General features: G+C 45.1%; 1 protein-coding gene across 1 annotated transcript in view; it reads right to left on the minus strand.

Moving 5' to 3' along the window:
• The window catches only part of EPB41L4B (erythrocyte membrane protein band 4.1 like 4B), a 167,645-nt gene that overhangs the window by 65,492 nt on the left and 89,284 nt on the right, over window positions 1–12,869 (minus strand). The window contains exons 16-18 of the mRNA XM_065667749.1: window positions 6,419–6,614; window position 5,821; window positions 706–821 (exon numbers count right to left, since the gene is read on the minus strand). Of these exons, the coding sequence (XP_065523821.1) occupies window positions 706–821; window position 5,821; window positions 6,419–6,614 (313 nt within the window). The remainder of the gene's footprint in view (window positions 1–705; window positions 822–5,820; window positions 5,822–6,418; window positions 6,615–12,869) is intronic.

Here is a 12,869-nt window from a genome sequence, read left to right on the forward strand (position 1 = left end):
ACATTTCTTTCAACACATCTGTACAGTCACTGGGGGCCCAAACCCACCTCATTTAAAGCCAGAGGCAATGCTCCCATTGACCTCACCGGGCCCAGCTCAGGATTAATGCGGTTGCAAACCAAAGGTCCAGGCTTCTGTGGCTCTATTGAGATTCAGCTCGAGGCACACCCCACAACAGAGGCACAGTAGATTTTGCCTCACGTGGATAGAAGGAGCCATTGACCTGCTGGCCTCTAATCTCTGGCAGAGGCAGTGGGACATGGCTGTTTTGCCACCCCTGCAAAAACTCACTCACAAAACACCCACTACCATCAGATGCCAGGGGGTGTTTAAAGCATAATATGGGCTCCTCATGTAGAAAAACAAGGTTTTCAATTTTTTTTTTTTCTATCACTTAAAGTGTTGTTTCTTCTTTACACCTCTGGGCTGTCTAGATGACTAACTCTTCACAACTGAACTAAAACTACACCAATAACATTGTTGCAGCAGCTTCTGAAATTTTAAAAGGCAAAGGCGAAGGAGATGCTCAATCTAAAAAACAAACCCCAACCCAGTCAGGAGATGGTGAGAGGTGATTAAAAAGCAAGCCAGTTGCAGATGAATGTTGATTTGAGTTGAAGGTGAAAAAGCAGCAGCTTTTGAGTATGAAGTGACAACAGGGCTCTCTGGCATATATATGTAAAAGCATATATGTATGTGCTATACCTTGTTCATGCTGACGTGCAGGGCTGGCCATGGTCCAACTACCTTCACACTCTCCGTTTCTATTTTCTTCAGATGAGAGGTTTCATCATAAAAAAGGGGAAGTCCTGAGCTCAGTTCTAAAAAGATGCCCAAAGGAAAGAAAGAAAAAGAAACAGTCTGAAGGGAAGCTACAGAAGAACTGCAGAGCAAGACACTCAACTGCATTCGAAGAGACAGCAGTCAGCAAACCACGTTCCCTGTAAGACCCTCTAAAATGCTTCAGAATTATGCCTGTTGGGTCGTTTTGCCTTTTTCTATTTAGCAAACAATTCCTCCCCCTCCTCCTTCTCGCCCATCCCTTCATTTCAGCAGGGCTTTTGCCAGCTTTGGGCTAGACACTTCTCTCCTTACCTCCCCCTCACCACCCCCCCTGTATTCTAAAACTCAGTTGACACCAGAGGGATTATTTATGCAGCCAAGGTGCCACTCTCGGAACATGTGATGTGTAAAGAGATCAGAGTATAGCTTTGGCTTCTCTCAGACATCTTTATTTATACGGCAGCCTCTTTAAGACTGTTGTCAGGAATTTGCTGTACTTTGTCAACAGAGATTTTGAGCAAGCCACCGACACAGAAAGACAAGGAAAAATATTTCTTGAGACAGCCCTGAAAGGTCTCTGCCAACATCTCGGGGATGGTGTGGCATATATCTGTATATCTGCAAGTACTCTGAGAAAAACGAGCTTCGGCATGCGATGATTTGACTGATCTCTGCATCCTCCTGTGTTTCTTTTTACCATGGATTCGAGGTAATGACAGTTGGGAACAGTCTGTAATCTCCGGAGTCTGATTCAAAGCCCACTGAAATCAATAAAAACCTTGCACTGACTGCAGTTTAGGCTGGATCAGGTTCTCAAGCTGTTCTAAGAATATTAAATATTACCCATTCAAGATGTAATTCTACAGCTGTTTAAATATACATTAAGAGCTTTGCTGACTAAAGATAAGCTGCTAAAACCAGATTATAGGAACATAAGAAAAATGTTGGGTTTGGCATTACAAAACATTATCAGACCCTGAGGTAATAATATCCTAGAAAGGGTTACAGTATCAGCATTGACCTCCCATTGGTGGTCTCTCATCCCAAGTTAGCGATGCAAGAATTTGGCATTTCTCACATCGCAGCTGCTTCTGCGGATATGACACTGTGAAACTGCCCGATGATATCTGGGAATAAATCACCACAGCCATAAAACAAGACATGAAGATGTGCCATTTGGGTTTGGTTTTTTTTTTTGTGTGTGTGTGTGTTTGAGTGGTTTGGGCTTTCTTTTTGTTTGGATGAGGTTTTTTTAGAAACAGTTATTTTATTTTCCTGTCAAGAAAGAACACAAAGGGGGAAAAGTGCCTTATTTAAATTATTTTACTCAAGTTTGCTGTGATTTTAAACTGGTTTTTAAACTGTATTTTTGTTTGAAGGGAGAGCTCTGGAAAACAAGGCAGCCACTGCAGCCTTCTAACGCAACCCTGAAAACAGATTGAAAAAGAGAAAAAGGCAAAACTTTGAAGTCCTGCATTACAAAAGGCACACGTTTCCTGAGTCAGCATTAAGCCTTGGCAAAACCAGGCTTTCATTTCAAGAACGGATCTGGCAGCACCGGGGTCTTTTAAATCACTGTTTTCAGCCTGAAATTCAGTCTGTATTACATCATTCTCTGCTCAGGGTTACACAAGGACTTTTGTAGTGAGCAGTTCAGGAGTAAAGGATGCCTATTTTTAAGTGATAACCTGCAAGCTCAGCCCAGCATTCCAGAGGCAAGCTGGGATCCCTCTTCTCGTTCATCGCTTTCCATCATAAGAATTCAGCAAGCTACATTGCATACTTGTTGGCATCTGCTTTCAGTGATAGCCCCAGCTGCTGCCAGTGGATCTGCTCATGTGCATTTGGTAACCCATGCACGACGTTGCCATGCCGATTAGGCTTAGCAAGCAGCTCAACCCCTCTGTGCGGTGGCGATGGCGCTGTAAGGCTAAGTGCTGTTGATTACAGCAGTCCTTGGGACCGGGATTCTGTGAATACAGCAGGGCAAGATCTGCTGCACAGAAGACATGATCCCTGTATATTAGCTTTGAGGTGAAAGGCAGCATCGCAAACACAATCATCAGGCTGAATGCAGGAAAACAACATCTTCCGCTGAACTGCCTTCATAAACACACACGTCAGGTTTGTTTCACTGGGTTTCACTTCCTCCAGTAATTGAAGCAGACAAATTACTTGGAATGTGAAAAATCGGGCAGGTCTGGCCGGGGTTTGTTTTTCGTAACAAAATCCCAGGCTGTGTGTTTGCTGAGGAACAGGCACCAGTATTTAAAGGGAACCTTGGCTGGGCACGCTGTCAGTTCCCTCTCCCCTGCCCATGTTCTGTGAATTGCACTGGAATTCTGGCATTTATCAGGGTAAGTGGAGTAAAGGCACATGCTTCCTCCCGCTGTTGACACGACGCCAGGTACATATTGACAGGTTGCTCCATGGTCCACTTGAGAATTTAAAGCCACCTCAGGGACGAGTCCACTGTGTAGGAACTGGAAGAAGTCACAAACTGTCTCCGATCCCTTGGACAACCACAAGGAAGGCAAACTGAAGCGCCGGTGTGCATGGCCTCTCCTCTGTCAGCCTCATGAGGAAGTTTCCACTAGGACAGTGTATTCCCCCATGCTCTCCAGGCATTTCCACTTGAGATATTTTGGTCACAAGCACCTTCTTCCCTGACACTGTCCCCAGGTTAGTGACCATTTACTTCCTAGAAAAACTTTTACAGCAGTGGCCTTTCCTCACAGCCTGAAGCCAGACATCAGCCCCCAATGTCCCCATGTCCCTGACACAGACCCCTGATAGTGCCTCCTCTCTGCCTGAGCTCTTGTCCCGCACTGTCCCACGTGTGCTGCCCTAGATAACAGACTGACAGACAGCATGCTCCTGTCTCAGCACATCGACCACAAGCCTTTTCCACATGCTCTCTACAAGACGGTTTTCTCAGTTGAAGCAGCATGAGCAGCATTTTAATGACTCCATTAAAAAACAAACCGAACCAAAGCCAGCCCCCTGAGCACCAACCTTGAAAAGGCACCTAGACCTCTCACCTCAAGCTGCAAATGAGTAACTTTGACTCTGCCCTGAGGGAAGCGTTCCTACCCACACGGCCACCACTCTAACAGAGTCAACATGCGAGGCCTAACTGCAGACTGGCCTTCCAAGGAAAATCATGTTTGTGCCTCCGGCTGCATCTCCTCAGGGGATCAGTAATGGGTTGCTGTGGGGCAGCATGCCTGCATTAAGACAAGCCAGTGTGTGGTATGTACAGCTGCCTGAAGAGCTCAGCTGGACACAGCCAGCATGCCTGCTCCATAGATTCCCATTGGAGGTGCCCCGTTCTTTTCTGCTGCCTTAGAGAAACCAGGCATTGGCATTTTGTGCTAGTGGCATTAGGCCATGTCAGGAACCAGCACTGATTCCCTTTTCTCTAATCAAATAGCTAGCATGAAACAGCCTTAAGCTGTCAAAACAAAGAGAAAGGTAAATCTTCAGGAATACGTGTTCCATGGAAGTCTTGTCTTGGTTGTGGAAATCCCATTCAGAACATTGCAGCTGCTGGGCAGGCTGGAGAGGCTGTGCCCCAGGAGGGCTGTGGGATTTGGGGGAGACAGCTTGTCCTTCCCATGCCTGGGGGACACAGCCTCCTCAGCCCCACATCTCATCTTGAAGGTAACACTAGGCACAAAGAGAATCATAGAATCCTAGAATGATTTGGGCTGGAAGGGACCTTACAGCTCATTTTGTTCCAATCCCCTGCCATGGGCAGGGACACCTTCTACTAGACCAGGTTGATCAAAGCCACATCCAGCCTGGCCTTAAACATTGCCAGGGATGGGCAGCCATACCTTCTTAGGGCAACCTGTTCCTGGGCAAACCTGCTCCTGATGTTTTGCTCTTATGCTTTTCTAAGCTGCTTCTAAGGTTATTTCAGCGATAAGGAGAAGTAGGAAAGCAGTGCAGCCTAAAAGGAGGCACAGGGCTGGAATAAGCACCTTGTGCTGTGGTTTTAGTGTTGTTTCAAATCACCTTCTGCTCTACAGGTGAGCCCAGCTCGGCAGGGCAGTGGGGCGATGGAGACTGGCTCTGCTGAAGCACTGCTGGGGCAGAAGCTGAGTCCCCAGGGGCTGACACTGGGCTGTGGGCTATAGGCAGCATGGGGGAGCCCATTGGAGAGGGACAGGGTGATGGAGTCTGCAGTGTCCTCAGGGCTGAAACACTCAGCAGCGGCAGAGCTGGCTCTGACCCAATTTCCTGGTGTGCTTCACTCTAATTTGGGAAAGAAAAACATGGGTTGGCAGACCCCGCAGAAAGGTCACCGCCTCCCGCTGCACCGGGCTGACAGCCCAGCGAGGCTGTCCAGATCAGCCCTGCCAGCATCCCTCCATCGCCAGCACTCAGACACACCTCAGGGCAGCCCATGAGCGGCTGGCTGAGGCCCAGCAGGTACCAGCAGGATGGCCTGTGAGACCCTCTGCAGTCGGGTCACTGCAGACCATGGCCAAGATACCCACTGGCAGTGCTGGAGCACCCAGTTGCCTGGCCAGGGCCTCTATGGCAGCATGAAGTGGGGGTGCCACACCAGCCCTCAGCACTTCCCAGCACGAATGTATGCCAGCAGTGGGTGTTCAATGAATGAAAGAGGTGGGACAGCCTTAAGTCACTGTCACCCAGCACTGTCCATTACAAGATCCTGGTTTCAGGCATTTGGAAGTTGTCAGATTAACAACCCAGGCTGAAAGTTTCCACAACAGATGCCTGTCTCAAGGTGATTTGCAATTATAAAGGCAAGAACTGGGCAAAGAAAGAATTTATCATGCCCATGAAGCAAGGAAAATAATAGATCATACCTTGTTTTGCTCATCTGAAATTCCTACACAGCTTCAGCATCTCACACACTGCAGAGTGCAGAGATCATAAATTTGGAGAGCAAGAGGTAGAATTGCTCACTGGCAGGGCTGTTTCTCTTCCTGTGTAAACCTATGACAAGCTATGCATCCTTAAAAAAGCCTGTACATGTTTAGCTACGGAGACTTACAACCAAACTCTCCAAGGTTACATCGAGCACAGGAAGGCTTTTCTCCTCTTTGCTTCCTACAAGCCAAGACTTTCTCCACCAAACAAGCAAGCACACTCCAGTCATGGTAGGTGAGGCTGAGCGGGAGCTGTTCCCATTACAGAAACTAAGAGCAAGATGCTGATTGCCCAGCACTCCAAAGTTTCTGTTGTTTGTGCCCAGACACGAAAGCAGAAGTCAGATCCAGATAATGAGGGCTGAGGGACAGCTGGGCAGACCAGCAAAACACAATGGCAGATGAGGGTAGGTTTGAGAAACTATACAAATAAATAGGAACAATGAAAAGATAGCCTGTGCCAAGTGGCTAGAGACTCAGTATCTGTGACTAATTGGGTGTTTGTTCAGCTATGGAACACCAAGCTAACACCAATCCCACAGCCCTGCAGCAAAGCCAGGAAACTGCAAAAAACCTGCCTCATTTGCACACACTTACAAAGCTAGCAAATAATAACAAGAAGCATATTCTTCAAGAGGGAAAACTGAAACACACTGTCGTTTTCCTTTCTTTTCCTTTGCCTCCTCGCCAGAGACAAATCACAGCAGCACAGTTACCGAAAGGACATTTACTGCAGTTGACTTACTGTTTGGGTTTGGAACTGCAGAAACAATGTCTTTGCTCTCCGGAGCAAGGGCGCCATAGTTCGCGAGGTGGTGGTGATGACGGTGGTGGTGGTGGTGCCTTGCAGGCATTTTTGCAGTATACGGCGTTCCTCCATTCTCCTCAATGTTGAACTGATGCAGATCACTGTTGTTCAAGGGATAGCTACAAAATAAATCCAGTTCAGATTAGAGCGGTAAGCAGTAGGACAAATGGTGCTTTTGGACAGCATGCAAACTTTCTTGGGTAAAAAATGCTTAGATTTTTTGTAAATAAAATTTTTAATGACTTATATCCCAAATCCTTAGCTTTCTGTTAGCAGGGGACTCATAAGGTGAGGTAAAAGGATGCCTCTTCTTGTTTGGTAAGATTTTATTAAGAATTATAAGAAATAGATCTGATTTTACACACTATACAACCTTTGCTAGACTCCTGTGCCGAGCCATATGGCTGATGGAATACGATCCTCAAAGCCATCAAAATTTGTCCTGCTGGAATCTGCAACTTTAGGAAAGTGGGATAGGAAAGTGGACAGGCAGCAAACAATAGCTTCTTTAAAGTGAAATTGACGGAAGAGCAGATCAAGGAACAGTCCCAGAATAGCATTACGTTCCTGAGAAAGTCAGGCCTCCAAATTCATGGTGCAAAATAGCTGTATGAAAAATCTGCGACTTGGGAAAAATGTAGAAAGCTCCCATTGGAAATAACAGGTTTTAGAGGGAACAACATGCAAAGTAGTGCATGGTCAAAAAGGAAACATACATGTTCTGGCAAACTAAGAGGGGTTTTTTTTGCATATGTTTAGTCAGACAAACCGTTGTCAGTCTACAACATACAGAGAAACGGAGACATGCTGAAATCTTAATTCGTCATATCTAACTCAGAAGCGTCAAATGACACTGTTGATTCTCCTCCATGGTTTTAACTGCTGCTGTTTCAACTTACTGTTTGAAATGATGATGAATTTCCAGAAATGATATTTTGTCTCCATACCAGCAAACGAAAGAGACTGAGATAACTCTGTGCAGATACAGCAAATTACTTGATTGCTTTTTCCTCAGAGGAATGCTCACATTTTTTACAAGGTTTTAACTTATCCTATAGTATTACATTAGACAGTAGTTGCAGTAAATCAATTCATTCCAAGAAAATATGGATCTCCTGCCATTCAAAATCTTCTAAAGAAATTATATCTTCAGCTTTTATTACTAACAGCAGCTGAAAGCCTGGCAGCATGGAATAAACCCAAACAGAATAATTAAGGAAAACAATGAATAAATTATACCTAGCTACTTGTTACATATGTTCTCTGCAGATTACTTACTGATTCAAAGCAAAATTAACCAGTCATCTGCAAACAAACACATCTGTATATTTTCCAAAGATATGCTGAAGCATGCCACTTGGTACATCATTAATAACTGCTGTCTTCTTAGTAACAGCTCCTGACAACGTGAGGCTTCTGACTGGGTAGTAATTGAGTAACACTTTTATGCTGGCTACTTTTTGAAAGCAGGAGGTGGGGAAGGGAAGGTTGTGTATATTAATCTTGGCAGGTTCCCTGCACGTAACAACAACTGCCAATAAAGTCAATTCTGATGCCTCATTTGCCTTAAGGAAACAACACAAATAGGTGTCTGACCCACAGGGGACAGCTTTGGTGAGCTCAGATAATCCAGGACTGGTCTGTCTTTGAAACTGCACTAGATCTTCACTGTTATAATCAAAACAAGCAAGCGCCTACTGGAGGAAAATGGTACAGGCTAATGAGATTGCACACTAATTGTAGCAGCAATCCTGCACTCTCTCTCTGAGCACCTCGGATGAAAGTGACATTTTTTGACTGAGAGGTTAGCTGGTTTTGTTCGCACAGTTAAAACCCTTACTGGAAACAGGATCAGTTTTGAGTCAGAGCCTCAGCACATCCTTTTTTCAGCCTATGATTAAATAGTTTTCAAGACCCAGACCCCCGTGTGCTTGGGGGTTACTTTCCTTTTACCCACTGGCAGGCTGGTTTAGCAGATTTTCAACTGGCCTTTTCAAAATGAAGGAGATCACATCAAATCCTTACACTGACTCCTCATATTGCTACGGGCATGAGGTAGCTTCCATGCTAAAATGGAAATTAGCTGAGCAACGGAATGAGACAAAACCCCTTTGGCATGAGGTCAAACATGCACCAAATTCTCTAGATGTATTTCTTGACTGTTCAGAGAGGAGCGCTCACACCATATAAAACCCAGGGAGACCATTACTTCAATGAAGTAAAGAGCTAGCCCAGCAAAGCGGATGTTCCAGTATATACTGAACTCCTTGAGGACAATGTGCTGCAAAGCTCCAGTCAGGCTGTCAATACCCAGGCAGTGCACTCTGATGTGAAATCCCATATGGAAACTTCTGGCCCATTTAAAAGGATGCAGTCATCTGTACTCTTCCACGGCTGAGAGCAGCTGACAGATACTGAGGCAAACTCGCCTCAGCAGTCAGTCAGCTCTTGCACTTCAGATGGATGATATAATTTAGGGGCACATTGGACATCTTGGTGCAGTTTCTACAAGGGTTATTTCGTGCTACATCATTATTATCATACATAGTATCTGGTTTTCACGTATTTTTCTGTGCTTCCACTGTCTTAAATCTAGAGACTTGAGATTTTCCCCTCAAAGCATCTTTTTGCCATTAACTTTTCTTTCTGTTGCTTGCTTCTGTCTGACTTACCTGAAAAGGTAACATGCTCATGCACTCTCCTCAAACCATTGATGCAAATAAATCACAGCTTTCAATGAACCAACTTTCTGACTGCATCCTAAATCCTCTAGGTTTTCATACTTGCTCCCTAGACATTAAGTAATGCTCTCAGACTATATGCATACATGGACAGGTATCACTTTTCATCCTACCTCTTGTATTTGTCTTTTGGCCCTTCTAATATGTCAGTGCTACACCTTTGTTTTACCTTTTAATAGCAATTGGCTGTCCTGCAGGTTTCCTCTTTTTCCTCTATCCTTAACCTGTGTAGTTTTCCCAACAAGCTCCAGCTGCTCCCTGTAAAACCAATCCCTGTCCTTCAAGGAATATGAGGCATGGATCCATAGCCTATTATGTAAAAGAAGAAAACATTTCTTCTTTCTCTGTTCCTCCCTCTGGCAAAGCACTCCTTAAGATTCTGTTACCAGAGGCTGAACCTTCAAAAAGCCACTGAAAGTTCAGAAGACACTTGGTATTGCCTTTGGCCTCAACCTCCCGTAATTACTTTCTTCTGACCAAAAAGGCAGCATGTTGAGGAACAGGGCAAATAATATGCATTTTCTGACTACCTTTCCCATGTTCTTTTACATTTCATTACATTCATCTTACATTACTCGTCCTTTAATTTTATACTCCTCGCCCTTTGCTTTAATAGCTATTTTCAATTGACATTATTGTATTTCATGTGCTCCAGCCATCTACTGCCTCCCCAAACCATACGTGTAGTGTACAAGTGTTAAGAGATCATAGACAAATGGGGAACAGAAAGGTGTTTGAAGGTCTGAGTTATCCACCTTTCACCTGAAAACCAAACTAAGCAGGCCAATGTTACCCTAACTGATTGGCTGAACTGAGCCTTCAACACCTTCACTAGCAGAGACTCCATGACCTCCCTGTGCAGTCAATTTCAGTGTCTCGCCATGCCTACACTTACTTTCTTTGTTTATCCTGCCTGCTTTACTGCAATTTAAGCCTGCTATTTCCTCTCTCATCCATCACAGACACAGTGAACAGGTTATTTCTTGCTACAGACCGGTGTTTTTGTAAAAGGCTCTTCACATCTTGCTTCAGAGTCTGAAGAGCTCTGATTTCTCAATCATCCCTCACAGGTCACGCATTTCCTACAGCTCTGATACCTCTTGTCATCCCCATCTGCCCATCTGGCTCCTGCTCTGCTACAGTATGTGGTGCTCAGAGCTGGGTACCCCATTTCAGCTGGGGCTTTGTAAGTGCATTGCAAAGAGGAAGGGTTGCTTCCCATGTCCTATGGGACCTGATCCTGTTTATGCACTGGAACTTTGACATTTACTGTTTCCTAAATAGCCTGGGGTCATGGATTCATGTTCATCTTCTGATTCTGAAGAACACCAGATCACTTCCTAAACTTCCCCACAACCTCAGCTATGAAGCAGATTACCCCTACCAGCACAAACATATAATCCCTCCTGAGCTGTGTCCTAAACTTTCCAATCTGCTAAGATCATAACTCATTCAGGACTTTTCTCTCATCCACAACAGGGCTGGGGTGAGAAGACTTCCCATTTTGGTGTGACCTGTGAGTGACAAGAGATTTTTTAAACAACGTAATTGCCTTTCCATGCCATCCTCCCAGCTGCCACCCTCATTCTCCTGTCCTGTAGAACATAACTATGTAGCCCTGCATAAACATCTTACACCTGCATCCCAGAGATGGCTTACTCTTGCACCCTGTCCATGTCCCCTTCTTGAACACTCTTCCTGCAGGCACTTCCCACCTGCCTGAAGTTACACTTGGGGAGCCAATGGTGGGGCTCCCTTCTCTCCCCTTCTGGTGGGGCAACAGCAGAAGGCAGGCTCAAACTACTGCGCCTCTTGGATGACTCTGCATTGAGTTTAGGCCCTCCCTGCTGTAGCTGAACAGTGGTTTAAAAACATCCCAGGCTTCTAGGTCTGGTTGTGATAAATAACCTTCCACAGTCACCACACGCACCTCTGTTCTTTGCTTTGAACACTGCTTCTGCGCCAAACCACTGCAATTTTCTGATATTTAGAAACCCTCAAGCTTTACACAAACATCTTCACAACCCCTCTCAATCCTCCCCCATCCGCAGCTCAGAGCAAGCCTCATGGTGATTTGTGCTGCTTTCAGCAGCTCAAATCCACACAACAGGCTTCCTGCTGAATGCACTGGGAGGCTCCTTCCAACCATATCATGCCCTAATAGGAGATATTTCACCCACCACCATATCATAGCAATACCTTCTCCAACATCAGAATGGGCGTTACTTGTGCTCCCAAATGGCCATCAGTGAAATGGCTAAAGTATATGTTAACATATATGTGTATGCACCAATGTGTGTGCATGGAGAGACTCTCAGAAGTCTAAAGAAAGCAATCACTGCATGTGAAGTTTCAATGTGGCAGCTTGGGGATGAGATTTAACGGCCATGTTAAGCCAAACATTCATTTTTGTGCTTAGTCTCACCCTTTAAGGCAGGAAAGACTCTGGGTTTATTCCCATACTTCAAAAGAAGCTTAAACCACTCAAACAGCCCCAAGCAAACTTTTAGCCAAACTTGCTTAAAATGCATTTAGAATCTCTCACACACCTTTGTGTTGTTAAAGCATGTCAGGTAGCACAGAGAGCTTAGGAATTCACATACTTGGGAAATTTCCACGTGGAGAGGAATGAAGAGGAAACAAAGGGATAGGAGGGTAGTATTCTGTGTGAGTATTAACTAATAGCCAGAACCCTTGGATTGAAGTAAAAGACTTTGAGAAGAGCCAGCAGCCAGTTCACTTATATAAGAAGGAAATGCAGACCCCAGCGAGAAGACTGCTTATAAAAGAGAAAGGATGAAGTTTCATTTTTGCGGCCAAGGACTGGGACACATAAAAGCAATGAGCTCCTAAGGAGGACTGGGATCACTAAAAGCAAACCTATGCCATTTTTATCCCCCACACTGTGTAGCCAAGACTTCTCTGCCGGCCAGAACCGGCTTCCTAAACTGTGAGAAGTGTCACTGAAGTTGAGCTGTTTCCTGCTCTGACACCACCAGATGACCAGAGACCTGGCCCATTTGCTTCCTTTAGGGAAGGCCTGGGTATATGTGTTTCAGCTGTCTCTCCCTGCTGCCAGGGATAACCAGCAGTTCCCATCCATTCCTAGGGATACCTCAAGCAAGCGCAGTGGGCAGCCAGCAGCCTTCTCCCAGACACAACCTAACCTTGGAAAGAAAGAGAAAACGGCCATGCGGAAGTAAGGGTTCAGAAATGGTGACGAGACAGGAAGAATTTCTGACGTAGGAAACAAAAGTATATGCAGCAGCTTCTGCAGTACAGGGTGCTGAACTAAGTTCTGAAGCAGGAGGAATCTGGAATTCTCCACAAGAAGAACAGAGCCTGCGGCAAAGCATGCTCTAATAAAATACCAAGAAACAAATCCTGGCTCAACAAAGCCATTGTCCTCACAGATTTCACCTTCTCTACATAAAGATCGTTAAAAACATGCTGCCTTGCAAAACGGTCACACAAAATACGCCCAGGAGGAACTAAACTCACTTTTCTTCATTTACAAATGGTTTTAATTAATCATAACACTAGCTAATGATACTTAATCACCTGCCAAAAAAATCTCATTGTCCCCAATATCCTTGCAGATGAGAAAAACTCCAAAGAGCAGATAGAAAATTT

This window comes from Lathamus discolor, chromosome 2 (assembly GCF_037157495.1).
Source record: "Lathamus discolor isolate bLatDis1 chromosome 2, bLatDis1.hap1, whole genome shotgun sequence".
Lineage (NCBI taxonomy): Eukaryota > Metazoa > Chordata > Aves > Psittaciformes > Psittacidae > Lathamus > Lathamus discolor.